At 59.2% G+C, this 27,952-nt stretch overlaps 1 protein-coding gene across 1 annotated transcript in view; it reads right to left on the bottom strand.

Moving 5' to 3' along the window:
* The window catches only part of ROR2 (receptor tyrosine kinase like orphan receptor 2), a 212,579-nt gene that overhangs the window by 20,213 nt on the left and 164,414 nt on the right, over positions 1 to 27,952 (bottom strand). The window contains exons 2-4 of the mRNA XM_054727483.1: positions 18,794 to 18,871; positions 5,322 to 5,609; positions 4,374 to 4,404 (exon numbers count right to left, since the gene is read on the bottom strand). Of these exons, the coding sequence (XP_054583458.1) occupies positions 4,374 to 4,404; positions 5,322 to 5,609; positions 18,794 to 18,871 (397 nt within the window). The remainder of the gene's footprint in view (positions 1 to 4,373; positions 4,405 to 5,321; positions 5,610 to 18,793; positions 18,872 to 27,952) is intronic.

The following is a 27,952-nucleotide window of genomic DNA, read 5'->3' as shown; positions in this document are numbered from 1 at the left end:
TGTGCACGAATTTCGTGCACTGGGCCTCGAGTCTTCTATAAAGACACTGTAAACACCGAATTAGCAAATACTGAGCCATGTCTCCCAGTGGAAAAACACAGTTTACTGCAGTGGTCCGACATCTCATCAGCCATCACACCCCTGGTCCGTGTGCTTCTGCTGTCACTGACGCTGTGGTCCTGGCCAGTGGAGCTGGGCCTTGGCCTCTCCCGCAGGAGCAGGGCTGCACTTCCGCACCTGCTGGGGCCATTTCAACAGCAAAACCACCACCACCAGCCTAACACTAAGCAGACCGCCAGCAAGAAGGCCCGCGCCGCCGGGCCGCCGCCGGGCCGAGCCCTGGGAGAGCGCTCTGCACATTCCCTTCGTGCCGGGAAAACACCGAGCGTGGCCGTGGGGGTACAGACACTGTAGTGACGTAACAGAATTTGCAGGTATGAAATCCTCAAACAAGGAGGGTAAACTGCATGTGAACAGGCACTTCAATGGGTATTAAATCAACAAAAACATGTTCTTCACTGACTGGTCAAATCTAATGTAAAATTACTGTAAGTTACTACTGGACCCCGAGTCATTGGCAACATTTGAAGTTCTGACACCACCACCTGCTGGAAACACGGGTGAGGACAGTGCTCCGCGAGGGTGCCGCCTGCAGATCCGTCCCAGGCCTCCGACCCCCAAGGTCTCTCGCCCACGGGACAAGGAGGCGCCGGCAGACGCCAGTGAGCAGACTCCCTCACTCTCAGGCGCACAGACGCCGGCACGGGGCGGGCTCCCAGTGCAACGAGTGCTGTGCACACATCTGTGAACATGAGAAAAGCCTGCATGGAGCAACTGAACTTCCAGATTGGAAATCCTCCTTACCAGCCTCCAAAACATGTACCATAGGCTACTTATAAGATACCCACATAAAACAGATGCAAAAAGGCCGGGGAACGTGGAACAGGAGGAGTAAGAGAAGTGGCCGCAAATGCAAACGAAGAGAAAGCGGCGGGGGGGGGGGGGGGGGGGGGGGGGGGGGGGGGATCACTCTGGCAGAGGAAACTCAAGGGGAAAGCGTTAATAGCGACTTCAAAACAAAACACAGCAACGCCATGCAGCCCCAGCCTCCAGGCCTGAAGGACACGCAGGCACCTTCAAAAATGGACAGCTGGTGGGAAGTGGCAAATCCCGAAGGAGCACGGAGGACTTTCACATACTTTCAGATATCTGTAACCCATGTGACAAAGAAAATAGCTGATTTTAATAACACACTTAACATACGTGATCTAATATGTAAATCAAGGTATGTGTGGCCACCACCAGAAAACACTTACTTGTTGAAACAACAGGACATATTCACAAAAATTGAACATATCTAATTGGTCACAAAGAAAACCTTTAACAAATTATCCAAAGTAAAATACTCCCCAATACACTGATAAAATTCAACAAGAACAGGAAACGGAAAGCCCGTGTCCCTGGGGCCAGGGGATGCAGCCAAAATGGCATTCGGAGGGAGGGCCACCATGTCAAACAGATTTGTTTGAAATTAAAGTGACCGATCAAAGTAATTTTTTAGAAGTTAGTAACAAAGAGTTAAAACTTACCAAACAGTGTAGGAACCTTAAGTATTCCCGGAATAACACACCGAAGGGCTCCCGTTACAAAGACGGACCGGACCCACTACTGTGAGTGCGCGCAGCCCCGAAACCTCTCCCTGTCGCCGGGAGTGCACAGGGCGCGGCCCCTCGAGGGAAGGCGGTGTCTCTTACAGAACAGCATGCACAGACCCTATAAGCAGCAGTTCTACCCCAAGGCACTTCCCTAGCAGAGATGCTTATGTCCACGAACCCCCGTGTGAGAAGTCCCCCACGTTCATGCCAGCGGGAGCGGGTGCCCGCGGGCCCAGCGGACACAGTGCCCTGCTGTCACGCAGCCCGGAGGCTTCTTGAAGGCGATGCCCCGTGCGGGAAGCCAGGCTCGCGAGGCTCTGTGCTGTGGCTGCGTGTCTGCGAGCTCTAAAACACAGAACTATCCACGGCACAACAGCACCAGACAGGGGCTGGCAGCGGAGGAGGGGCGAGGACGAGGTCACCTGGCCTCCCGGGATGGGCCTCGCCGGGCCCGGCCAGGGCTGGATTGCAGAGGTCTCCGCAGTGGGCGGACCTTGGTAATGGAATACTCAAGATGTGCGCATTTCAGTGTACGCAGGTTAACTCACAAATGAAACAGAATGTGCAGACATGAACTCGCTAATGATCCCCATGCTGGGACGCCGCAGGGAGTGCACAGACATCTGCACCTTGGGAAGTGAGTGAAAAGACAGCTTGCTGGGTGGAGGCGGGCGGGAAGGAGCAAGGACGCTGGAGGTGGAAGTACCGTAACGCAGGGCCAGCTGGCAGGTGTCCGCCTGGATGATCACTACAAAACTCCCTACTTTTCCATTTGTTTGACGTTTTTCAAAATAAATGTTAGGGGAAAAAGGACAGTTTAAAGCATGAAGGAAGTGGTCCTTGACAATTCAATTAAATATTAATTTTCCCCAAATTTATCTAAAAATTCATTGCAATTCCAATCAAAATACTATCAGAATATTTCAAGAAAATTAGGGTGTTCCTTAATAAGACACATGAAAACCCATATAATTATTGACAAGAGACAGAAAATTTAAATTTCTATGTTATCAAGAAGTAGATGAATAATTATTAAAAATCACCAAAAATGATGTAAGGGCAACAGGCAAGGACTATGAAGAGACACTGCCAGAGGCAGGAGGAGCCGGGGGTCATGCCGAGCACTCAGGGTGGCAGGGTGACAGGTGCCAGCACTCAGAGGGGCAGCGAGCGGAAGGGAGCGGGCAGACAGACGTGGGCTAATGGGGGACAGGAGCAGCGGGTCCTCTCAGGTGTGGCGGGGAGGCGACGTGTGCACAGGTGTGCCCGCCAGGCTCTGCTCTTCAGAGTCCCCGAGGGAGACTGTCCCCCGTCCAGGGCACAAGGCCTCGGGGCCAGTGAGGGCGTGGACATGCAGAAGGCCAGTGCAGGGGCGGCCTGTGGGTGCGGCCAGGGGGATGTAAAGTGTCCCGGCAGTTCACTATCCTACCAGGTATGCAGAAGAGGGAGCGAGTGGTGCGGTGTCTCTCTGGGCCCACGTGTCCCAGGGCGGAGAGGCCGCGCCTGCACACCCACCTGGCCACGGGGCCTGGGCTCAGGCCCGAGGGACGGGACCAGTGAACTGTCACTCTGCCAGAACTGCCCGAACTATTTGGACAAATGTGCTGATTTGACCCATAATTTAAAATGAGAAGAAAGTAAGTGTAAAAACATTGTTGAACTTTTATATAAAACTTATGTAAATGTATTTGATATCTATATATTTAGTGAATTGCACTGTAATTATGTATGTCAATTTGTATACTCGATAACAGCGGTCGCCAACCAGGGGTCCGTGAACCACTGGTGGTCCGTGAGGTCCGAAAGGTTGGAGACCGCTGCTCTACGATAGTCTGTGTTTGCTATATACTTACTATGTAAATTAGTTAACGACACAAATAAAGAAAAGAATAACTCGTTTGAAATGACATATCTTTTCTAAAGCCTCGTAGATGTTCCCTTTGTGCAACTTCTTTCCTCACTACGCACATGCGTGATGAAGGAGCAAGGCCTGGGCAGGGCCCGAGAGCAGCCCCTCCCCCAGCTGCTCTCCGCCAGGGCACCTGCTGTGCTGGGAGCGGCCTCCCCATGCCCGCTGGTGGGCCAGCGTTCCTGCGGCACCAGGGGGACAGGGACGTGCAACGGGGCCGCTGCCCACACAGCGTGTCCCCTCGGAACACTGGAGGCGCAGCTCTCCTGCGTCTGGGAGGCAACGAGGAGTCCACCACTGCAACCTCGCACACAGGCCTGCCGAGCCATCCTCAGGCCACGCTGAGAGCAGGGTCCAGAGGGGACTCCCCACGGTGCACGCGTGGAAAGGCCTGAGTGCACGGCCCGTGCAGACCTGGCGAAGCTCTGAGCCGGGCCTGTGCGGGAAGCGGGCCGGGCCGCCTCTGGCTGGGCGGTGCTGGGGTTCAGGGAGAACGGCCCCCTGGTTCCAAATGCGTTTGAAGACCAGGCTGGTGCCCCGCGGCCGGCCCTGTGTGGTGCTCTGCCAGGCGCCCGGGGCCACGTGAGATGAAAGGAACTGGCAGTATCTGTTTTTTGACATTTTTCCTAACACCAACTGGATCAGGCCATCGTTTTCCAGCCACAGCAGACGCACTGCCATCCTCGAGTGAAGTCCAGCCAACTTCCAGCAAATTCAGCAAAAACATGTGCTTGCTGAGTTTAAACCTGGATTCTTACGTAACGGAACCCTCAGAGAACGAGAATGGTTTGAGGAAAACAGATACTTACTGGAAATTATGATTTGGGCTGTGTGTGGGACCTAAAAAGGAAAAAGAAAGCATGTTATTAATGCTTCATGATTTGGACTCAAACTTCCTTCCAACCCAGCATCGGTGAAGGCGCCCGGGGGAGCCGCCGCAGCCAGGCCCTGGCCCCGGCCCCAGGAGGTTGTGCCGGGAGCAGGGAACCGCACCCCGGAGGGCGCTCTCTGTTGGACATGTTTTACGTGGTTTTTGTTGTTGTTCATCCTCACTTGAGGGTATTTTTTCCATTGATTTTTTTCAGAGGGCGTGGGAGGGATGGGGTGAGACAGAGAGAGAGAAATATCGATGTGAGAGAGACACAGCCATTGACTGCCTCCTGCACGAGGGCTGGGATGGAGCCTGCAACTCAGGTCCCTGCCCTTAACCGGGAATTGAACCCGAGACCCTTTCGTGTGAGAGCGGACGTTCTAACCACTGATCCACACTGGCCAGGGCTTTTGGACATACTTTTGTAGGTTTCACTGTCTTGCTCTTTCTCTCTCCGCATCTAACCTGGATTCACAAGACCCGTTTTCCTAATCAGTGACAGAGGCTTGAGGTTTGTGACAGGCTGGGGCATTGCAGGGACCTTCTCAAAAGGGGGCTGCGAGGGGGACACACTCCTCCCAGCCATGTACTCAGCACAGAGCACAGAGCTGTCTTCACGCTGGCTCCCCACCCCTGCCGGGCCAGGATCCGTGGGCCGGTAGGTGCCAGGCCTGTGGGGGCTCAGGCGTGACCGTGGCCTAAGACCTGCCCGCTAACCGGGATTATGTCCTGCGCGCAGTGTGTCCACCGTGTCCCTCCTCTGTTCTCACTAGTGCGAGGGGCAGGGCGTGCGGGCCCGGCACGCTGACCGACGTCCCGGGCTGGGCCCCCTGGGCGGCTGTGAAGCTCCCTCGCTGCGAGCCGGGGCCCAGGCTGCCCCACTCACCGAGCCGCACGAACAGGACGCCGGTGGCAGTGATGGTCTTCATCCCGTTGGTGGCCACGCACTGGTAGTAGCCGGTGTCTGTCGTGTCCAGGTCTTGGATGCGGAGCCGGGAGCCATACTCGGTCTTGCGGATGATGACGCGCCGGGGCTCCTGCACCACCGGGGCGTCGTTCTTCAGCCACCGCAGGCTCGGGGGCGGGTGGCCGGCCACCTTGCAGTGCAGAGTCGCCGTCTGGCCCTGCACGATGGTGATGTTGTTCACCGGCTCCAGGAAGTTCAGAAAGTAACCTGCAAAGGGAGTCACCGGAGCCAGCTCAGGGCGGCCTTCGCGTGCCGGCAGCTGGCGCCTGCTCCCCCAGCCCCGCGCCCAGGCTCACGCCCCGCAGGAACCGTCCTGGGGTGCTGCCGAGAACACGGAATCGGGATCAGAGGCACGGCTGGGTCTGAGCCTGCGGCCCTAGCACGCACCACCGAACCACGCAGGTCCTTGTTTCAGGGGTTCTGCTTGGAGGTGCCCTAGCTAGTACACACTGTGCCACACGCCGCACCCCCGCCCGGAGGAAGCTGGCTGGCTCGAGGGTTTTCTCCACGGGCCTCGCAGCCTCTCGTAGGACAGCACTCAGCACCATTACTGAGTGCTGAGCACCTTAGACAGGGAAGTCACCAACATGTGGAGTCACAGGACCCCAGGGCCTCGTGAGCGGGGAGCTGGCAGGCGGCGCTCCTCCAACCCCCGCTGGGCCGCGTGCGGCTGCGATTCAGGTCTCCGATCCCACGTCTGTGCGCGACAAGACGTGCGTGAGTGTGGACTTGGGGTTACAAGTACACTCCAGGCAGTAGGTGAACTCACTGACATGAACCACATCTCGTCTCACTAACTCACGATGCACATTCACGCTCAGGAAGTCCGTCCTTCCTCCTGCCACCAGAAGACGCCCTCGGAGGCAGCTAGCCACCGGCCTAGGAGGCGGAAGGCCAGGCTGAGTGCGCTGCCGGCGCTCGGAGGCAGGAAGACCATCCAGGGCTCACATCCTCCAGGGAAGTACCCCGAACACAGATGGGGGGGGGGGAGCGCGGCTGGAAATGCTGCCCTAAGCTCAGCGGCAACCGAGGCCCTGAGGAGCCAGAGAGAGTGAGGGGCTGGTGAGGTGTGCAGGTGGCATGTTTGGGGGTGTATACGTGGTGACGCGTGCGTGTGTGCGTGCGTGTACATGTGTGCGTGTATGTGTGCATGTGCACGTGTGTGTGGGTGCGTGTGTGATGTAGGTCAAGGGCTGGGGATTATTCTCTCCTAAGATGAAGCCACACACAGCCCTGCCGGTGGCTCAGCTGCGCGGAGTGTTGTCCCACACACTGAAGGGCCGCGGGTCCATTCTGGATCTGGGCACATTCGTAGGTGTGGGTTTGATCCCTAGTCCGGCACATATGGGAGGAACCGATGGATAGTTCTCTCTCTCTCCCTTCCTTTCTCTCTAAAATCAACAAAAACATATCCTCAAGTGGGAATTAACAAAACACACACACATGCTAAAATTCCATAACACATACACCCCACAAGATTAGAGACAAGACAATCAATCATCAGGAGATGAACTCACTTCAGACAAAACTGAGACAGCAGCTCAGTCTGAAAGTGACTGTGAAACATGTTCATGTTCTGAATCTTTGGGCTGGATTTCTGGCTGGCCCCTGATTCTTTTTTAAAAATGAAGTGGAAAGATGGCATGTCTCTGTTATTCCTGATTCCACTGGACAGACAACAATCGCATTCCTAGGGGGCTCTCGGGACGTTTCACAGGCTGTGACGGCCCCTCTCACGCTGAGCGGGTGGGAGGCTGTGGTTTCAAGTTGAAAGGACGGCTTTCCTCCACAAGGGAGACTGGGTAGGTGTCTGTCTGGAGAGGTGTCAGGCATTCACACTGGTTATTATGTACGATTATTATCCTACATAAGAAAAGGCTAATATGCAAATGGACCACACCGCAGAATGACTGGTCGCTATGATGTGCACTGACCACCAGGGGGCAGACGCTCAACGCAGGATCTGCCCCCTGGTGGTGGGTGTGCTCCAACAGGGGGAGCCCCGCTCAGCCAGAAGCCCTGAGCCAGGCTCACAGCTGGTGAGCGCAGCGGCATTGGCAGGAGCCTCTCCCGCCTCCGCAGCAGCGCTGAGGATGTCCTACCGACGGCTTAGGCCCGCTCCCCTCCCCCAAGGGCTCCCGGACTGCGAGAGAGCACAGGCCGGGCTAAGGGTACCCCCTGCCAAGTGCACAAATTTTGTGCACCAGGCCTCTAGTCTATAATAATAAAAGTGTAATATGCTAATTAGACTGGACGTCCTTCCGGATGACCTTTCGGATGAAGCCGGGGCTGTGAGGGCCAAGGCAAGCACTGCAGCTGCAAGGGCCGAGCCCCTTGCACAAATTTCGTGCACCGGGCCTCTAGTCCTTTATAATAAAGAGGTAATATGCAAATGGTCATTACGCTGTGACAGTAACGATCATCAGAAGGGTGGGGCAGTGAGCTAAGAGCTGCAGAGAGCTACAGGAGGGCGGGGCAGCAAGCTACGAAAAGTGGAGAGCTATGAGCGGTGGTGGGCGAGGCGGCCAGCTGAGGCAAGCGGCAGCGAGCGCAGGGCCACTAGTCTAATCTAATAATAGACAAATATGCAAATGACCGCACCTTCGCTACACCTAAGCCAAGCCACGCCCACCAACCAATCAGGACGAGTATGCAAATTGCCCCAACAAAGATGGCGGCTGATTTGCATATCAAGACAGTGTCGAAAGAAGCCAAGAGCTGCAAAGGGGAGTAAAGCTTCGAAGAAGCAAGCAAGCCAGGGGGGCGGGGGGAGGAGAAGGGAGGAGCGAAGTCAGGGCCTGGGCGAAGGGAAAAGCAGGCGGGCTGGCGGAGAAGGCGGGGCCGGCGGCAAGGGCGGAGCGGAGGCGGGGCCGAAGGGAAATGCGGGCGGGCTGGAGGAGAGGCGGGGCCGGTGACAAGGGCGGGGCGGAGGCGGGGCCGGGGGCGAAGGGAAACGCGGGCGGGCTGGAGGAGAAGGCGAGGTGGGCGGCAAGGGCGGGGCGGAGGCGGGGCCGGGGCCGAAGGGAAACGCGGGCGGGCTGGAGGAGAAGGCGAGGCGGGTGATAAAGGCGGAGCGGAGGCGGGGCCGGGGGCGAAGGGAAATGCGGGAGGGCCGGAGGAGAAGGCGAGGCAGGCGGCAAGGGAGGAACGGAGGCGGGGTAGAGTGCAGCAGGAAATCCCATTGCAGGAATTTTCCTGCAACGGGAAAGCTAGTCTATATATAAAAGGCAACCAGGAATTCAATCACTCGCTATGACATGTGCTGACCACCAGGGGGCGGCATGGAACAAAGGAAGGCCCCAGCCAGCAGTGGGAAGGCCCTGATTGGCCCTGATCACCAACCAAGCCTAGGGACCCTACCTGTGCACAAATTTCGTCACTGGGCCTCTAGTTGTTAATAAATATCCTTAGGTTCTCTTCCTCTCTTTCTGAAATCAATAAACATCCTCAGGTGATGATTTAAACAAAAAGGGATGACAAATGTTACTCTTTCAGGCTGGTTTCTAACATTCAATTTAGAATCATCCTGAGAAGTCCCACCGAACCCCCGGTGTGGACGGAGTGACTCGCAGACTGCCTCCTCGCGGCCTGGGAGGCAGGTCTGTCTCTAGTTCAGCCCTCCCCTCCAGAGGGCTGGTCACCTCCTCGCCCGCTCACCGTCACTGCAGGCAGTTTCCTAGGGGTCCTCTGCATCTGTCCTTGCTGCCGGCTGAATCGGTTTTATTTCTATTTCCATGTAAGTGGTTTAAGGTTTAGAAGAAAACTACTAGATATCTACATGTTGTACTAATTTCTTCTTATCGCTGTCACAAATTAGCACAAACTTAGTAGCATAAAGTGACACCAATTTATCTCACAGCCTGGAGGCCAGAGTCCTCCGGTCAGGAGGCAGGGCTGCTGCCTCTTGGGGCGCCGGGAGGTCTCCATGGCCGGCCCGGCTCCCGCCTTCCTACGTCACTCCAGCCTCGGCTCCTCACCTCCAGCCAGTGACTGACCCCTGCCACCCTGAGCGGGACCTCTGGGATCACACTGGGCCCACCTGGACCATGCAGGATCGTCTCCCATCTCAAATCTGCTTCCCCATCGCTAACCCCATCTGAAAAGTCCGTTTGGGAACGTGACACCGCAGGTTCCGGGGCCAGGACGCCAGCCTCTGGGAGCCGTTCCTCCGTCCGGCACGGGCACGTCCCTTCATCCCGTCGCCGCGTGAGCTGCCCCACCGGCCGCCATCGCTTCTCAGGTGACTGTCTTGGACTTCCGAGGTCGGCATCTCCTTCAATAACAGTATCGCCGATCACTTTCAAAACCCCCGACGCTCAGAGGGCCTCTGCCTAGCAGTTTTGTTCAATAGCAATTCTTTTTGATTTAACAATTTAATACTGAAATGTTGCAATTTGCTAACATACAAACAATACAGGTATTAATATAATAGTATCCATGTACACAATATCAAGATTTTATGCAAACGTTTCACCATATTTGACTTCCAACACTTAAAAAAATAAAACGTTCTACAACGCAACTAACACCACTTCCCTTACTTCTCCCTCCCTCTCCAGAGAGCAGTACACACTATTCCAATCATGGCTGAATTACTTTATATTTTTAAAACTTTCCCCTGAAAGAACATCTTTGCTAGTTGTTTTATGTTTTTTCTCTCAGTCACCTTTAGATTTGTCTATGTTGATGTAGTTCACTTATTTTAATTATTAGAAATTTGTGCAATAGTAGGCCTTCCTTCCCTCCACTGCCGGCACCGGCTTCCCTCTGGCACCCGGGACCCGGGCTTCTCTCCAGCCACCGGCAGGCACCTGGGACCCAGTCTTCCCTCGCAGCCCCGGCTTCGTCTGGAAGGACGTCTGGTCTAATTAGCATATTACACTTTTATTATTATGGATTGTATAACAGTCCCCTGCACACCAACCACAATTTCTTTATCCGTTTTCCAATCGCGGTGCGGTGAGCTGTTCGCACTTTGGCTGGCACAGCCCGTGTTTAATGGCCTGCGTCTGAGGCCTCCTCTGCAATGCGGCCGGCACAGCCTGGGCGGCGGGTGCCTCGGTGCCACTCAGGTCTGCTGAGCCGGTGCGGCAGCCGTTCCTGGATGGCCCACGTTTGACCGACGGCTCAGTGCAGGCATTCTGTATTCCAGTACGTCCCATAAGATGAAGCTGGTCAACTGTGTTGTTCCAATTTTTAATATGCTTTTCTATTAGTCTCAATGAGATCTACGTCAACTGATTCTGTATTTACCAGCCAGCTATGAGACTTGTGTCACGCTGAGTTGCTGGGTGCAATAACTTCAGGTTTACGACTTCATCTGGTCTGATAGCACCATTAAGGCTTTTGTCTGCAGGACTCTCTCGTTTGACATTAATGTCGTACTTTTGGTTAACCCAGCACTACCCTTCATTTTTAATTTTAAATCCTGTTAATGGTTATATATAACACGTGAATTTTACAAAAACATGAACTGTAACAGTTTATGAGTCCCTGTGTGAATCGGTTAGTTTTTAAGTGATGAGTTTTGCTTTCAATGTGTTTATTTTGCCTCTTGATTCTTCTTTCCTATTTTCTACTGTTTCAGCTTTGAGCTGCTGCCTCCCATGGTCATTGTTATTGACGGCTGTCACTGTCAGCCCCCTGGACTCGCTGACCGGCTGACCAGTCCTTTCCTGTCAACCCCGCTTGGGCTCGCCTGCCTCGGGGCCCGGCTCTCCTGGTCCCGCACCTCGGGGCAGGGCGGGGACAGGAGGCTGAAACACGGGGTGGGTGTAAATGCTGCACCTCTCACCCTCGAGCAGCGCCCACCTGGGCAGGCGCCCGCCGGCCGCACGCTGCTGTTCTGGGTCCCGCACTTCCTGGCCTCGTGGGTCGCTGAGGCCCCTCTGGAAGGGCCACTTTTCCCGCCTGCCTTTCTCTCCGCCACTCAGACACTGCGATGCGCTTCCCTTCAGCCTCCTCAGGCCGGTGCCGTGGCCACAATCCCACGTCTGCTGTGAGCCCCCGCCGGCGGCGTGCAGTTCTCTCCCCAACCTCACGAAGCCTGCTTCTCCTCCGCCGTTTCCCCTCGGTTTTTACTGACCCGCCGCCTGGGCGGGGCCTCTCGCGTGTGCCTGCAGTCCCGTGGGCTGCTTCCTGAGGGAGCCGAGGCCTGGGGCCCGTGGCCGGCCCTGGGAGTTCCCCTGGGACCCCACAGCGTGTGCTCATGCACATGTGGTCCCCATGGGGAAACGTCTGTGCTTCCCGCCAGGAGCCGGGCTGAGGGGCCTCCTGGGCTGAGGGGTGAGTGGACAGCAGCCCCCGTCTCCTCTCCTGTGGAGGCTCATCTGCACCTCTGTGACCCCCTGGGGTCCCCTCTGGCTTGATGTTCAAACCCAGGGCTCCTCTGAGCAGGCTGACCGGCACAGGCCTGTGTGAGGTACAAATGCAAATGCCTTCATCTTCCTAAAATAAGGTGACCAGACGTCCCGCTTTTGGCGGGACAGTCCCGATTGTTAACAATTTGTCCCGCGTCCCGTGGTGTTTTAACAAAGTCCCGATTTTTGGAAAGAATGCACGACAAGCTAGGGAACGGCGGGAGAACGGGAAGGGAATAGACGGTTTTCGGCGGCCAGGTGGCTATTTAGCCAGGATGAGTTTTATATTATTTTTGTTAATTTTATAATGTTAAACTTTAATAATAACAAATAATTGTCGAGAACTGATTACCGAGAACTGCTTATCAAAGTTCGCATTGTTGATCGGTTGTTAGAATTTCACCACCGTTGTTTGGACTTAATGAACAATGGCATTTTTGGGGATTGGCAACGACGAAAACATTTTGTAACTGTCTCTCAGACGATACACATCGTACTGTGTGCTAGTAAGCTAGTTAAACAAGTGATGTCATTACAAATCAGCTATTCAGATAATTTAGGTAAGTAATTCATTTATTTATTTCATAAATACATCAATTTTCTTGAATTTAGCAGACAGTACTCGTATTATTTATATTTTATAGTGGCGGCAAAAAGTCTAGCGCCGGCCTTGAAAGTGACACTTATGACTTACGTTATGGCAAATTCAGAAGAAAAATAATACCAGTTAGTATTGTTATTATTTAGAAAGAAATATAGGATTAAAATAATTTTTTAAAATAGTTACTTTATAACAATCAAATTAATTTAATTTATAAACTAACAATAAAATATGTTCATGTAATCATGTACCTACTTACTGTGTTTTTAAGCAATATGTATATAATAATTTATAATTTTAAATTTTTTTTTTAGATTTTTAACATAATGAGTAAGAAAAGAGGATGCAAATTCAACGATGATCTAAGAAGTGAATTTCCTTGTATTAAAAAAACCAAAAGCGATTACAATATAGACCAAATTTTTAATCAAGAACTACCACCCCCCCCCCCCCGCCACCGCCCGGGCCGAAACTGGTTTGGCTCAGTGGATAGAGCATCGGCCTGCGGACTCAAGGGTCCCAGGTTCGATTCCGGTCAAGGGCATGTACCTTGGTTGCGGGCACATCCCCAGTGGGGAGTGTGCAAGAGGCAGCTGATCGATGTTTCTCTCTCATCGATGTTTCTAGCTCTCTATCACTCTCTCTTCCTCTCTGTGAAAAAATCAATAAAATATATTTTTTTTAAAAAAGACACCCCCCCTCCCCCCCTCTCAATGGTGTCCCGCTTTACCAGTGCTAAAATCTGGTCACCTTATCCTAAAACCAACCTTGACTTTTGTCCCAACCTCTCTTTCTCCTGCTTGAAGGAGATGTAATGCATCCAGTTCCCGGGGACCAGAGCCGTGAGCGTCTCTCATGTCCCCTCACCCGGGAGCGTGCTGGTCCTGGGGCCCCGAGGGAGCGTGTATTCTGGGAGCTGGCCCAGCACCCGAGCCCAGCCTGCAGAGGGTCCCGTCGGCCCCAGGGCCACCCAGCGACGACTCCTGTCACTGCTGGGCAGCCCTCCTCAACCTGCGTGACACCTGCCGAGCCCAGTCCTTTGCCTCCCGGAGAGCTTTCCCTGGGTAACTGGGCGGGTCTCCGAGGCTGCCAGCGAGTGGGGGCCCCTCAGTGCTTCCTGCCCTGGTACCCCGCCTGGCACATTGGTTCCCTCCCGTCCTGGCTCCAGGCAGCCTCCCCTCTCCCGAAGCACGGAGATCGCTGACTCATGACTGAGCACTGGCGTGTCATTTAAGGGGGAGGGTGGCCGAGTCCTGTGGCCATCACTTGTGACCGCCATTCATTCACTGCCGGCCAGAACGAGAGCTAGAAGGCCAGCTCTCTGAGGCCGGAAGCCCTGCTCGCTCCCTGGTTAATTCGCAGCTAGCACTAACCACGCGGCTTCCTTTCCCTCGTGTGCACCTGTGAGGGGGTGCTGAGCCCCACTAAGCACTCCCCTCGCTCCCAGAGGCTGCCTGTACGCGGCCCCCGACCTCTGCACATGGCCCCCTGACCTCTGCATGCAGCCCCCGACCTCTGCATCTGGCCCCCCAACCTGCAGACACGACCGAGCAGCCCAGAGGAGCCAGGCCTGGTGACTGGGAACTGGCCTCTGTGGGTGCAGCCAGCACTCCGTGGAGTCGGAGAGAGCGAAGTCTCCCCTTTAATCGCCCAGAGGGTCCCTTCCTCCCAGCAGAGGACGGGTAAGAGCTGCAGCTGCCGAGCTCTCCTCTGTCCCAGGCCGCTTGCTGCTCACCCCAGGCAGGGGGGGAGTCCTGGACAGAGAAACACCGGAGCGGGGGGACGGAGGGCCTGCCCAGGGACCCCTCCTGCCTCCCGGCAGGTCACGCCTAGTGACTCTTCATCCGCTGACGGCCCGCTCGCGCCAGCTGGTCAGGGTACTCAGTGTGTGAGGTCTGAGGGGTACGGAAGCCTTATCAATGAAGGGAAGCAAGGGCCCGGGGTTTCATCTAATCAGTGGGCAACCAAACACACAACCGCCTGGAAGGGCGGTGGCCGGAGACCCTGGGCCACAGGAGGCACGGAGCTGCTCTCCCGGCGCACGTTCCGGTCACCCCACCCTGGGTGTGGCAGGCTCCTGCAGCGTCCGGTGGCTGCACAGGGCCCGGCACAAAAAGGGGGAGCCACGGGGCAGGAGGAGAGGGTGTGAGACCAAGAGCGGGTCCGAGGAATGAGAAACGGAGAACCGCACGCCCTGAGGGGGAGACACGTGCCGAGCGCGCCTGCGCGTGGGGAGGGTGCTGGGCGAGCCCGCCGTGCGCTAGGTGCAGTTCTGGTCCTGGAACCTGTGAGCGGGACCGTGTTTGGAAGCAGGGTCACTGCAGATGCCTCAGGTTCAAGTGAAGTCACACGGGGTCCTGCAGGAGGACATTTGGGCCCAGGCACACAGAGAAGGGGCAGGTGACAAGACAGAGGGGAGGGGTGCTCGCCCAGCCAGGCGGCAGGGGTGGCCAGCAACAGAGAGGCCGGGGCAGCTCCTCGGAGCTACAGGGGCGCAGCCCTGGGCGTGGGCTCCCAGCCTCGGGACCCTGGGTCTGCGGGGCTGCGCTCTGGCAGAAACCGAGGCAGGGAAGGAGACTGCCCAGGCTCAGGGTGACACTCAGCCTCGCAAAGGGACAGGGACATCGCGCCCCGCCCCCGCCCCCGCAGCTGCCATAAGACAAGCGACGTGAATAGGCCGCGGCAGCACCATGTACCACGAGCTGAGAAGGAAGAGCCCTGCCTTGCGTCACTTCAGCAGCGACGGCAGCGGCTGCCAGATGCCACGACGCTGTCCCAGCTGCGGCTTTGGTAGCAGAAGCTGCCTGGGGGAGAGGGGGCACTTGGGAAGGTGAGCTGGCAGGGAGGGCCAGGCGGTGGGCCCAGCAGGTGCAGCCCCACTCTCCCCCGCGCTGTCCAGGCCCCGGCCGCGACCGCAGTGCTGGGCACGCTTTGAGACCAACCCGTGGGGTGACGCTTTCTCCCAGCACCGTTCCCTCTGTCCACCTCGGAGAGCCCAAGGGCCTTTGAACCCGCAGCCAGCAGGTCGGGGCTAACGGCCTTCCCCTCGGAGTGACAGAGCCAGACCTGACCCACGGGAGCCCTGGCCCAGGAGCGGGGGAGGCTTGGGGCCTCTGCATGCTCCGCCGGCTGCTCCACAGCAGGGGACACACAGCCGGGGAGGGGGGGTGGGCAGGGCCAGGCTCCAGCTCGGCCAGGCCACATTCCCATCACAGAACTAATGCCGTGTCTGCAGTTAGGGTGCTGGTCTGTTTTACCCCATCAGCGCGGAGACCCTCCTCTATACAAACTCCAGGAAACAACCCCTCCCCCCTCTCCCCCTCCCCCTCTCTCATACACACACACGCACACACACACGCGCACACACACACGCACACACACTCACACACACGCACACAAACTTCCATAATAAACCAGATATGCACCCAACACGTACGCTAATCGATCCATACATCCTACCTGAACGGGAACCTGCTCTCGGGAGGCAGAGAACAGGCTTCGTTTCCATGCCAACACGGTGACCCCGGTGATTGCTGCTTTCTCTGTCCATTCAGATGCTCTGAGGTCACCTGGAGCTGCAGCCACCCTCCTCCGGGGGACGGCGGCCCTCCCTCCAGTCAGCACGAGGGTCAGCGTGCGGGCATGTGCAGGCTGCGGGCGGACAGCACCCCGCGGCCTCTCCACAACGGCCCACCTCCACGAACACGCCAGCGCTGCTTTCACAGAACCCGGGATGGGGCATATGCATTGGAAAGGATGAGGAAACCGTTTCCAGGCCAAATGTATGCTTTTGTAGTAACAATAAAATAATGTACCTAACGCAACAAGGAACACAAAACTGCCGCTGAGTGCCTAGCCCGTTAGCACAGCGCCGGACCCGGGGCCGACGGTGCCACGCCGGGTGCGGACACTCGAAGCAAACCCGCAGCTCGGCATCACACGCCCGCCGCGCCCGCGCCCTCTGAGGTAGGCTCAGGTCTCTCTCAGTGCCACCCACACGCACACGCCAGGTGCTCAATCCTGGCGCAGGCATCTGAGCACAAATGCTCCTTCCACTGGCCCCAGTCCCTCTCCCCCGATCTGCTCGGCGGCGGCACCCTCGCCGCCTGCGCTTCACAGAGGCCCGGCCGGCAGCGGCCCTGGAGGAAGCAGCGGCTCGTGCCATCCACTCGGCTGGCATCGCTGTAATCCATGATGTAAGCCAGATGTGCTGCCAGCACCTCCCAGCCGCTCTGCCAGCAGGAAAGCGCAGCAGTCCCTCTGCCGCTGGGGGTGCGGAGGAGGCGGGACCCCAGGAGGAGGCTCCCCAAGAACCAGAGAACTAGACAAGTGGCAGCGTCTAGCCCCAGCCGCTCATCCCTCCAACGGGGGGTGGGGGGGGGTACAGGGGTCCGAGCAGAGCCTTGCCACACAGGAGGGCGGGCCACCTCCGTCCAGGTCTGCTTTCCGGCCACCCCCTCAGACCGCTGCCCGCGCCGTGCCGCGCTGCCCAGGCTGCCCGCAGGGCAAGGCCAGCCTGCTCAGGCTCTCGGCTTCCTCTGGCACAGGAAGTCCTCACGGGATAACCTCTGCGGCTTTAGGTGAAACAACGTATAACGAAACCAGTTTTATCATCTGCTCCTACGGCACCTCATCAGTTACAATGAAGCGACGTTATCCGGGACACACAGCCTCTAGGCCGCTGAGCCTCTGCTTGATGTTTCTGTGCGGTGGGCAAGTCCAGGCTCCCACACTGCCTGGAAGCCCGGCAGAACTGCCCGGCCACATGCGGGCCTGCCAAACAGGAGGAGCCGAGTCCCGGCAAGCAGAGGACAGCTCAGCTCAGCTCTCCACAAGGTGGCCAGGAGCGCCTGAGCACGGCTCTGACGGAGCGATGCTTGCAGCTGAGGGCAGGTGAGAACACAAGCATCAAAAATGACCTCTCTTCCTAAGAACGCTTCCTGAGGCCCCGCGTCCCACACAGGCTCCCAAGCTCGGCCTTGGCTCCGTGGGGACACGTCTCTGCCCTGACAGACGCCTCCCACAAGCAGCCAGGTTGCCTGCGAGCCAGCCAGCGAGGTCACGATGACCCCAGCCCAGTCCTTGTGCCCCATCAGCACGCTCTTCCATCCAGCTGACTCTCCGGGTAAGAACGTGGTGGCCGGAGGTGCTCCACCCACTGCTGGCTCCTCCCCGCCCCTGCCCCTGCCCCTGCCCCTGCCCCTGCCCCTGCCCAGGTGCACTCTGGGGGCAGCACGCTCTCCCAAGGGAACGCGCGAGGCTACAGAATGACTACAGAAGGGATCTTAGCCCTTCACTGACGTCTGTCCACTTTCTCCACCCAGCCCACTCCTTCCTGCCTGCTCCTCCTTCCCCGCCACTTCCCCCAGCGCCGCCTGCGGCTTCAGAGCGTAAACCAGGCCTGCCACATCCCGCCGGGACCCTTCCACGGCCGAGGGCGGGGAGGCGGAACTCTCCTGCCATCCGAGGAGCTGTGTGCGCTCTCCCAGAGCTGCCTGGCAGACCTCTCTGTGACGATGGAAGTTTCTAGGTCTGGGCTGCCATCACCATTCCCTCAGCCACGTGGGGCCACCGGGCACTTACCATGCAGCAGGGAGGACCGAGGAACTGGGTCCTCACCTCATTTGGTCTGCGTGCGGGGCTGATGGCCGCAGCGCGGGGCCACACAGGCTTGGCCCCTGCGGGCCACTGGGACCTCAGCCAACCCGGCCCAGGGCCCCACCTCACTCAGCTGCCCGAGGCACTGAGTCCTCGTGGCCTTGGACACACCCCTCCCATCATCTCTTAGCAGATGTCACCTCCGTGCAACCTCCTGTCCCCACACCAAGATGCACCCCCTTTCCTTCCACTCAGCGACCTCATCCCTTCCTTGGGCTTCTCCCCACAATCCCTAATTGCAGGCCTTGACAGTTTCCCAGGACCCCAGCTCCCAGCCCCGCCCCCAGGCAGAGCCCACCCGGGCCTCCATCCCGAGAGCACAGGTGGGGCAGTCAGCAGACGGGCGAGGGCTGTCTGACCTGAACTGCGGCTTCGTCGACTCTGAGAAATAGCTCCAGAACGTAAGCATCAAAAATGACGTCTCTTCCTACGAACGCTTCCCCAGCCCAGCGTCACTCTGGACGGTCACATCGAGAGTAACCCCAGGAGATGGACGGCCACCTGTCAGCAGGAGACGCAGTGGCCAAGCCAGGAGTCCCCCTGCCCTACGGCCCTCCCTCCCTGCAGCGGTTACCCACCTAACCCTGCCCCACCACCAGCCCCCACAGTGTGCAGGGTGTGGAGGAAGCTATGGAGGGGGCACGGTGGCACCCCCGGGGCAGTGCCACCCCGGGGCACCCGGCCCTCAGTGTGGCAGCAAGCCGTGAGTAACGATGGCGGCCCCGCTGGAAGCACTGCCCCAGGCCTGCGTGCAAGAGCGCCTCCCAGGTTACCTTTCGGGGTCGGAACAGGGCTGCCGTGTCCATCCAGGTGTCCGGAAGGGTCGTTGGGGTCAGGCGCCTCCGAATCCCCTGCGCAAGAGAGCAGAGCACAGGGTCAGTGCGGGGCAGGCACCCCCTCCAAACGCCCCCTGCCACCGAGCACAGGGTCAGTGCGGGGCAGGCACCCCCCCAAACGCCCCCTGCCACCGAGCACAGGGTCAGTGCGGGGCAGGCACCCCCCCCAAACGCCCCCTGCCACCGAGCACAGGGTCAGGGCGGGGCAGGCACCCCCCCCAAACGCCCCCTGCCACCGAGCACAGGGTCAGGGCGGGGCAGGCACCCCCCCCCAAACGCCCCCTGCCACCGAGCACAGGGTCAGTGGGGGGCAGCACCCCCCCCAAACGCCCCCTGCCACCGAGCACAGGGTCAGTGGGGGGCAGGCACCCCCCCAAACGCCCCCTGCCACCGAGCACAGGGTCAGGGCGGGGCAGCACCCCTCCAAACGCCCCCTGCCACGGAGCACAGGGTCAGTGCGGGGCAGGCACCCCCCCAAACGCCCCCTGCCACGGAGCACAGGGTCAGTGCGGGGCAGGCACCCCTCCAAACGCCCCCTGCCACCGAGCACCGGGTCAGTGCGGGGCAGGCACCCCCCCAAACGCCCCCTGCCACCGAGCACAGGGTCAGGGCGGGGCAGGCAGCCCCCCAAACGCCCCCTGCCACCGAGCACAGGGTCAGGGCGGGGCAGGCAGCCCCCCAAACGCCCCCTGCCACCGAGCACAGGGTCAGTGGGGGGCAGGCACCCCCCCAAACGCCCCCTGCCACCGAGCACAGGGTCAGTGGGGGGCAGGCACCCCCCCAAACGCCCCCTGCCACCGAGCACAGGGTCAGTGCGGGGCAGGCACCCCCCAAACGCCCCCTGCCACCGAGCACAGGGTCAGTGGGGGGCAGGCACCCCCCCAAACGCCCCCTGCCACCGAACACAGGGTCAGTGGGGGGCAGGCACCCCCCCAAACGCCCCCTGCCACCGAGCACAGGGTCAGGGCGGGGCAGGCAGCCCCCTCCAAACGCCCCCCGCCACCGAGCACAGGGTCAGTGCGGGGCAGGCACCCCCCCAAACGCCCCCTGCCACCGAGCACAGGGTCAGGGGGGGGCAGGCACCCCCCCAAACGCCCCCTGCCACCGAGCACAGGGTCAGTGCGGGGCAGCACCCCCCCCAAACGCCCCCTGCCACCGAGCACAGGGTCAGTGCGGGGCAGGCACCCCCTCCAAACGCCCCCTGCCACCGAGCACCAGGGGGTGGGGGGGTGGGGGGGAGGAGGCCGGGGCGCGGCCCAGGGGCTTCTGTGGCGGCGGACTGGATGCAACCGGAGACGTGGGCCTTTCGCTGATCCGAGCGGACGGAGCAGCGTGGGAGGCGAGAAGTCCATCACTGGGCTAGAGTCAGCAGGTCGCCCCCAGACCCAGGCCCCAGCAGTCTGAACAGTCAGAACTGAAGCATTTCTTCACCAGCTCACCCCTCCTGGCCCAGGCCCGTCTGCCGCCAGCGGCCAAGGACAGATCTGCCCATGACTGCAAGGGCAGGGGTGCGCATTGTTACTGCAACCTTTTCCCCCACCCCCAGAGCCTGTGTGAGAGTGGTACCCCCCCCCCCCCCCCCCGACACCACGGGCAAAGGCAGAGCTGGTCTGCTCCCTGGGAAGGCAGCAGGAAGACTTGGGCCCGAACCAAATACGGGAGGAAGGGTGGTCAAGTGAATGGCAGCCTAGGAACCAGGTGGGCCTCCACTGACCCTGCTCTTTACTCAACCCAGTCCTTCCCTTTCGCTTCTCCTTTTAGACTTCTGCCTGGGAGTGGGCTTGGACTGGGCCCCCACCCTGGGGGGAGGGAGGATGTGACGTCAGGGGGAAGTCTGACAGAACAGCCTCCGGAGGGACCGAGGTTATGCATCAGGCCGGTGGAAGGACCGGACACGCACACCGTGGACTACTCTGCAGCTCAGGAAGGGGGCAGGCTGGCACCTGCCACCACGTGGTGCACCCAGGACACGGCGCTGGGGGAAGCCAGCTCAAAGGACAAATACGGTTTCACGTCCATGAGGAATCTAAAGAAGCCCGCTCACACAGAAAGGAAGTGGGTGGTGGGCGAGGGGCTGGGAGGCGGAGGGGCTGGTGCTTAATGGGCAGTTTCAGTTTTGCAGGATGAAAGGCTGTGGAAACGGGTGATGGTGATGGTTGCACACAGTGTGAATGTATTTAATGCCACTGAGCTGTACACTTAAAAAGGGTGGAAATGAGCCCTGGAGTGTGAGACTCGGCTGGTTGGCGTGTCATCTCACAGGTTCCATCCCGTCGGGCACGTGTGGGAGGTGGGAGGTGGCTGACCGATGTTTCTCTCTCACATCTATGTTTTTTTCTCTCAAGTCAAGTTTTTAATTTTTGTTGTTGATTTCAGAGAGGAAGGGAGAGGGAGAGAGAGATAGAAACATCAACCACGAGAGAGAAACATGGACCGGCTGCCTCCTGCACGCCCCCTACTGGAGATGGAGCCCGCAACCTGGGCATGTGCCCTGACCGGGAATAGAACCAAGATCTTCTGGTTCATAGGTCGACGCTCAACCACTGGGCCACACTGGCTGGGCTCAAATCAATTTTTTAAAAAAATGGTTAAAATGGTAAATTTTATGTTATGTGTACTTGTCACAATTTTGAAAGTTTAGGTCACCCCACTTGTCTCTCCTACAAGAGGAACAGAACTGAAGATGACCCGACATTTCAAAGCCCTCTTACGAGGAGACCTTGCTCGAAGCAGCTGAGGTGTAAAAAGGAAGTACGAGTGGGTTTCGATGGAATCAGGCAGCAAGTTCTCCCATCAGCAGCTCAGCTCCGTCAGTGTGGCTGCCTACACTGCGGGCCCAGGGTCTGGCCGCCCTCCCACCCGCAGGCTCCGCAGCACAGGGCGCCCGGGGAGCAGCCGCGGCCACAGACCGGCAGCGCCTCTGCCCCTCGCTCCCGGCAGCCACGGGGACACTGCGCGAAGGGCCCATGCGTTCACATCCCTCCGGGGAGCTCCTGTCACTGCTGCTTCCAGCCCAAAGTGTCCACATGCCGGACGCCACTCTGCCACGCCCTCTTCCACAAAATGACCCCGATTCGCCGTTCTGAAGGGACACCTTTCGTCTCTGAAACTGCCCCAAATGGCACGGCTGCCCTGGGGCCCCGGGGCCGTGACGCAGGGTCCCCCTCAGGAGGCCACTGGCCCCGCAGGGGCCCGGACAGAGCCGCCGCCACCGAGCAGAGGCAGGCAGCCCGGTGCAAGGCCGTCCACGGGTTTTTGCTAAAGAATCAAAGGCTTCAGTTTGGGTTTGGAGCTTAAAATTGGCATGTCACACATGCCATCACTCAGACTGTTTAAATGTAGAGAGACCACAGGAAATCAAACACACTTGTACTATATACACACATCTGAAAGAGGCTTAAAAATTATTAACTGCTTAGAAATTGACAAATGGTGTGAAACAGTGAAATAAATACACACCCTGAAGAAAAATAAGCACCATTAGCCCAATTCCACGTGGAAAAGAGTGCCATCCTCCAGGCAGCGTTCGGCTGGAAGCGTACATATTTTACACGCACCACATTCCTTGTGCGAGGAGCCAGGGGTCACCCCCACCCCCGGGCGTGCAGTCACCCATGGCATTAGGAATGTGAAGATTCTCTTGGATAGGTTGTGCTAGTCAGTACAGATGTTGGATTTTTCGTTTCTTTGAGCCCCGAGCATTATCCTGGGTAGGATCAGGGTGAGTACCTGAGTAAAACAATGTCCTCTCTATACTTGGAAAAGCAGATGAAGTTTCACATAGCCCACCAGGCTGGTTCCAGAGCCCGTGCCGCCAGCCCCCAGTGGGGCCCTAGGTGTGAAAGCGTGAGGACGAGGCCCGGGCACTTCCTCTCACGTCAAACAGCGCAGAAATCCAGGACGCCATCGCCAGGGAGGTTCCCACAAAACCAGGCCCTGCTGCGGCTTCCTGACTGAGAAGTAAGGCCACCACGTGTGTTCTGAAATGTAAGTGTCCTTCTCCTGCTCCACAAAATTTACACACAAAATGGCCGCCCTCATTCAAGACGTGCGCCTCCTGCCCGGCCGGCGTGGCCCAGTGGTTGAGCATCGACCTATGAACCAGGAGGTCACGGTTCCATTCCCGGTCAGGGCACATGGCAGGGCGCGATTCCAGTGTGGGTCATGCAGGAGGCAGCCAATCAATGCTTCTCTCTCATCATCGATGTTTCTATCTCTCCCTCCCCTTCCTCTCTGAAATCAATAAAAATATATTTTTTAAAAAGACATGCGCCTCCTGAAAGCTGGGAGCAGAAGGTCCCGGGGTGCGGACCTGGGGGACAGGACGAGGGAGGGCAGGGTCCCGAGGCCCCAGCAGGCGTCCCCTGGCCCTCACGGAAAGGTCGGGAACAAAACCCAAAGGAACAACAAACACAAGACAACAGCAAAAACTGCCGACACAGCACACGCCACTATGAGGTATCTGGAAAACTATGGAGGCGATTTAAATCCCTTCTTTTACTTTATTCTTAAACGTCTCCACAATGAACGAGCACCAAATTTTAAACGACATAATTCACATCCCACAAAGCTGGCCATTTCCGTCCATAGCCGGGCGGCTCGTGTACCCACAGGCTGTGCGGCTCCGCCACTCCGCTCGGGCCGCTGCCTCACCGACGAAGCCCCGCCGCCCCTCCCGCAGGCCCGCAGCGCCGACCTGCTCGCCACCTCTCCGGTGTGTCTGCCGTGGACATTGTATGTAGATGACATCCTATGACATGGAGCCTTTTGAACAAACACCGGTTTTATTATTAGATTTTAAAATTCCATGTTGGCATTAGCAACCAATAATATAAAACGAGTCTAGGGAGAAGCAGGCTCTCCTGGGTGACAGAGGCGGCCGCTCGGTGCCCCGCGCAGGGCGCTGCCAGGCAGCACAGGGCGTGGGGAAGGATGAGGTGCTAAAGGCTGTGGGAGAGAGAACTTGGGGGGGGGGACTTGGGGCGTGGAGGGTTAGGGGAGGGTTGCAGCAGCACTGGGGCCGGTGTCATCCGCTTTCTCCCCAACTTCCACACGCCTCTGCCCGCCCCGGGCTGGCCACGGGCCCCTCCACACCGCTCCGCCCCAGGCTGCGAGCATCCACTGCGACCCGCTGAGCCAGCCCGGGGGTCCGAGGGCTCGGCCTGAGTGCGCTGGTCCCGCCGGTGCTGTCCTGAGCCCCAGGCGGACGGACGGAGGGACACCTCGAGGGAGGGGTCTGAGGAGACCCGTGTGTCCGCCTCCTGGGGACCAAACGCTCTGCTCCTGCAGACGGGGTCACTGGGAGAGACCACACGCCCCTCATGTTGCTAAAGCCTGAAAGGCGTGCTCCTGCCGTCCGTGACACGCGCCGTCCGTGACACGCGCCGTCCGTGACACACGCCTGCCTTTTCTCCCGGGGACGGGTGGGTTCCACCGTGAACCCACAGGGGGACAAGGTAAAGCCACTGGGAAGCTCAAGCCTTTGGGGCAGCAATCAAAAGAGGGGTCTCAGCTCCTTTCAGTTCTGTGCCCATTAAAGAAAGGGGAACACTTCACAAGGAGCAAGCGTTAGTGTGCCTGGTTGCAGCGCAAGGATACACGAGGTCCAGTCGACCATGTACGTCACACCGCGGTGCTCGCCACCACGTGGCAGCTGGTGTGTCCTGGGACGGAAAGGATGGGTCAGGTCTAAGGAGACAGCGTGCACCTCAGTGAGGGGCCCTCGGCTACCGACTAAGGTAGGTCTAACGTCAGGGCACACGCACGGCAGGGGTGCGGGCACCCTCTGGTGAGCTCGCCACTTCCTATAAAGCTGGCACTATTCTAGGTCAGTTCACTGAGAGCGTTACACACCGATCACACAGCGCCAGCCCCGACCGAGGGTCCCGGGCAGAGACGTGCTGCCGTGAAGAGCCCGTCCCCACACCCCCTCCTCACACCCCCCTTCTCCCCGCGCAGCCTCGGAGGCGGCCCAGGTCCCGCGCCAGAGCGGACGCTGCGCGAGCACAGCAGGACTCCGGGACCGCAGCCAGGGACCCTCCAGCGCGCCGTCGCGTACACGGACACGAGGCCCTCGGAGAGAGCTGGGCTTTGAGCGGAATGGAACGCTGGTTGTCATGGCGTGGGGATGTCAGCTCTCACCCTGGAACTGAGGGCATCTCCGTGGCAGCACCTGCCACCACCCTGTGCGCGGGGCGAGCCCGGGGGCTACAGAGCACTGGGGAGGGGAGCCGAGGGCGCAGCCAGGCTCGCACAGGCCCCCTCCCGCGTGGCTCCCAGCAGCGGCCTCTAGTGGGCCTGGCGGTGGGACATTAGGTGACCATCTGCCAGGGCTGCTCTGGCCCGCAGGCTCCCGCCGGGAGGGCGACCGGCTCTCTCAGGAACAGCAGAGACACCGGGGAGCGAGTGCACCAATGACACCCGGCCGCGCCCTTGGGTTTGAGTCCACGGCGTCTTCGACTTGTTTCTCTCTAAAACGTTTTCCTGTTCGGACTATTCATCCCCCGGCCCCTCCCTGTTGATGGGAATCAGGACACCTGCGATTAGTGAGATGCGTCTCTGGCATATCTGAACAGCTTCAAAGCAGTTTCCACCGAATCGGGGAGGGTGTCCCACTCCCCAGTCCTGGCCCCGCGTGTGTTTGTCCTTCTAAAGGAGGAATTTCCAGGACGGGAGAGGAAAGCAGTGTCAGGGCGGGAACAGACGGCGGCCAGGCGGCAGGGAGACCTCAGGCAGCACCCCACCCCACGGGGAACAGCCCACCCCACGGGGAACGGCCCACCCCACGGGGAACGGCCCACCCCACGGGGAACGGCCCGCCCCACGGGGAACAGCCCACCCCACGGGGAACGGCCCACCCCACGGGGAACAGCCCACCCCACGGGGAACAGCCCACCCCACGGGGAACGGTCGCGCGCTCCAGAGAGCACTGGGCTGAGCAGGAGGCAAATCAAAACCAGCGGCGCTGGCGAAGCCGTGCTGAGGGGACACTGACGGCCGGAAGGAGCACAGGAAAGCCCCACAGAGAGGCGCTCAGCCCGGGACTGGGCCCCAGAAAGCATGTCGGCTGTGAGGAGGCGGCGATGTCTCTGGGAACGTGCTTCTGAAAACGCTACGCCATGCGCCGCACTTGCCAGCTAGGAAACCACACAGCCTTCCCGGTGAGCCGCCGGACCGAATCGGCAGTACTCAGCCTGCCCCTGTCACTTCATTATTTCTAACTCTGCGCGGAGGCGACGTGGCCTCTGGCTCCGCAGTCCTCGAAGGGCTGGCCTGCTCCGCTCCGCAACCGCCAGGGAAGGCCGACACCCTGGGCCCCGGGAGGCCACCCGCTCGCCAAGTCCCCCTGCGCTCGGATTCCACATCTGCAGCGAAACGATCAAACCCACAAGAGCCTGCGCTCAGGCCCGGGTCCCCCAGGGCTGCCTTCAGCCTCCCTCCCTCCCCCAGCCTCCCCAGCGGAGGCCCAGCCTCAGGGCCACGCGCGACTTGGTGGAAGGGAGAGCGAGGCTGTCCACGGCCCCCTCTGCCAGCACTACAGCCCCTGCAGCTGCGGGCGGACCCTGCAGAGCGGAGGGGGCACCCCACGCACAGAGGTGGCAGGGAAGGCGAGGCCCAGCCCCTCACGAGTGACTCACACTCTGGGGCTGCCTTCTCGGACAGACAGACGCGCCCGAAAAACCAGAGAAAGAGCCAGCAAAGCGCTATGTGAGTGCCCCAGGCCCCGCGGGTGCCACGGAGACTCCTGAGCATCGTTATTCCCATTGGCCTTGACTCTGGAAGCGTTTTCATTAAAGGTAAGAAGGAAAGGGCATCTTTAAAGGAATAGCCAGCCCTTAGAAGAAGATTTAAACTTGGCCCTGCCCCAGGGTAAGATGAAGTTCCTTTTATTTGTGTAAAGGAGGAGCTGTAAAGCTTGCAGCCTGACCGGAGGGGTGGGGGATGGGAGGGGTGGGATGTGGGGTGTGGGAGAGGGTAGGAGGGGGTGGGGTGTGGGAGGGGATGGGGAATGAGAGGGGTGGGGATGGGGGTGGGAGTGGTGGGGGTGGGAGAGGGTGGGAGGGGGTGGGGCGGCCGAGGTCCACAGCTCTCAGCCCAGGGGCCCCGTGGCCTGTTTGAATGGGATTTGTCAGCAGTGATGACCTTGGCGTCGTGGAAACCATCGGGGAAATGGCTCCTCTGAGCCCAGGTGCCTGGTCTTTGAGAGCGGTTTCTGTGTGGGTCTGCGGCGGCTGCAGCCACAGCCCGCGGCCTGGGCGCTGAGGCGGGAGGCCTCCCGTGTCCCCACGTGGCCCGGCCTCTGGTGTCCGTGTCTAACTCCTTACAAGGACACGGCGCGCTGCAGGAGGCCGTGCCTCCGTGCTGATCACTCTGCAGACACTCTCCAAATAAGGCCCCACCGGGAGGCACTGGGGCTGCCCTCACAGGTCTATTTTGGGAGACACGGTTCACCCCATGACAGGCAGGGTTATTTATCTCAAAGCTTCTTTATAATTCATGCCGATCTGAAAGCAACTTTTGCACCAGGTGGTTAGACTGACAAAGACCAGGAAGTCTCGGTGGGAAGAACAGGCGGGATTTGGACCCGGCCCCTCCTCCTGAGGATGGCCCCCGCTGCCCGCAGAGAGGCGGCATGGAGCACTGCTGTCCTCGAGCCCCACCTCCCCGAGCGGCCAGCAGCGGCCATGGCACCGGGCCAGGCCCGTCCTCCAGGCCGGCACGCCTTCCCCCCAGCACCTGCAGCCTGCCCGCCAGCGCCCGCCCCTGGGAGCCGGCAGGCCTGGGAGCCGGGCCGTTTTGGTAACACTGTCAGCACTTCTCAGCGCTTCTCCTTTTCCGCACCTCGCCTCCCCACCCTCACGCTGCGAGCCCCCGGAGTGTCCCCTCAGCCCCGGCCGGGATGCTGGTCTGCAGAGCGTTCCCTTGGTTTCTGTGCCTGCCCCTCAATGGCCAGGCTTCACACGGCACAGCCATATGGCCACCACTCCCACACGGACCCGGCCAGCGGACCACTCAGAAATCCGAGGACCTGCGTACGTCTCCACTCGTGCGTCTGGCAGACACGGCCCATGCCACTCGTGGGGGCACCTGGCCCCC

This window comes from Eptesicus fuscus, chromosome 15 (assembly GCF_027574615.1).
Source record: "Eptesicus fuscus isolate TK198812 chromosome 15, DD_ASM_mEF_20220401, whole genome shotgun sequence".
Taxonomy (NCBI): Eukaryota; Metazoa; Chordata; class Mammalia; order Chiroptera; family Vespertilionidae; genus Eptesicus; species Eptesicus fuscus.
The sequence above is the reverse complement of the archived record's forward strand: the minus strand, read 5'-3'. Positions and strand labels throughout refer to the sequence as shown.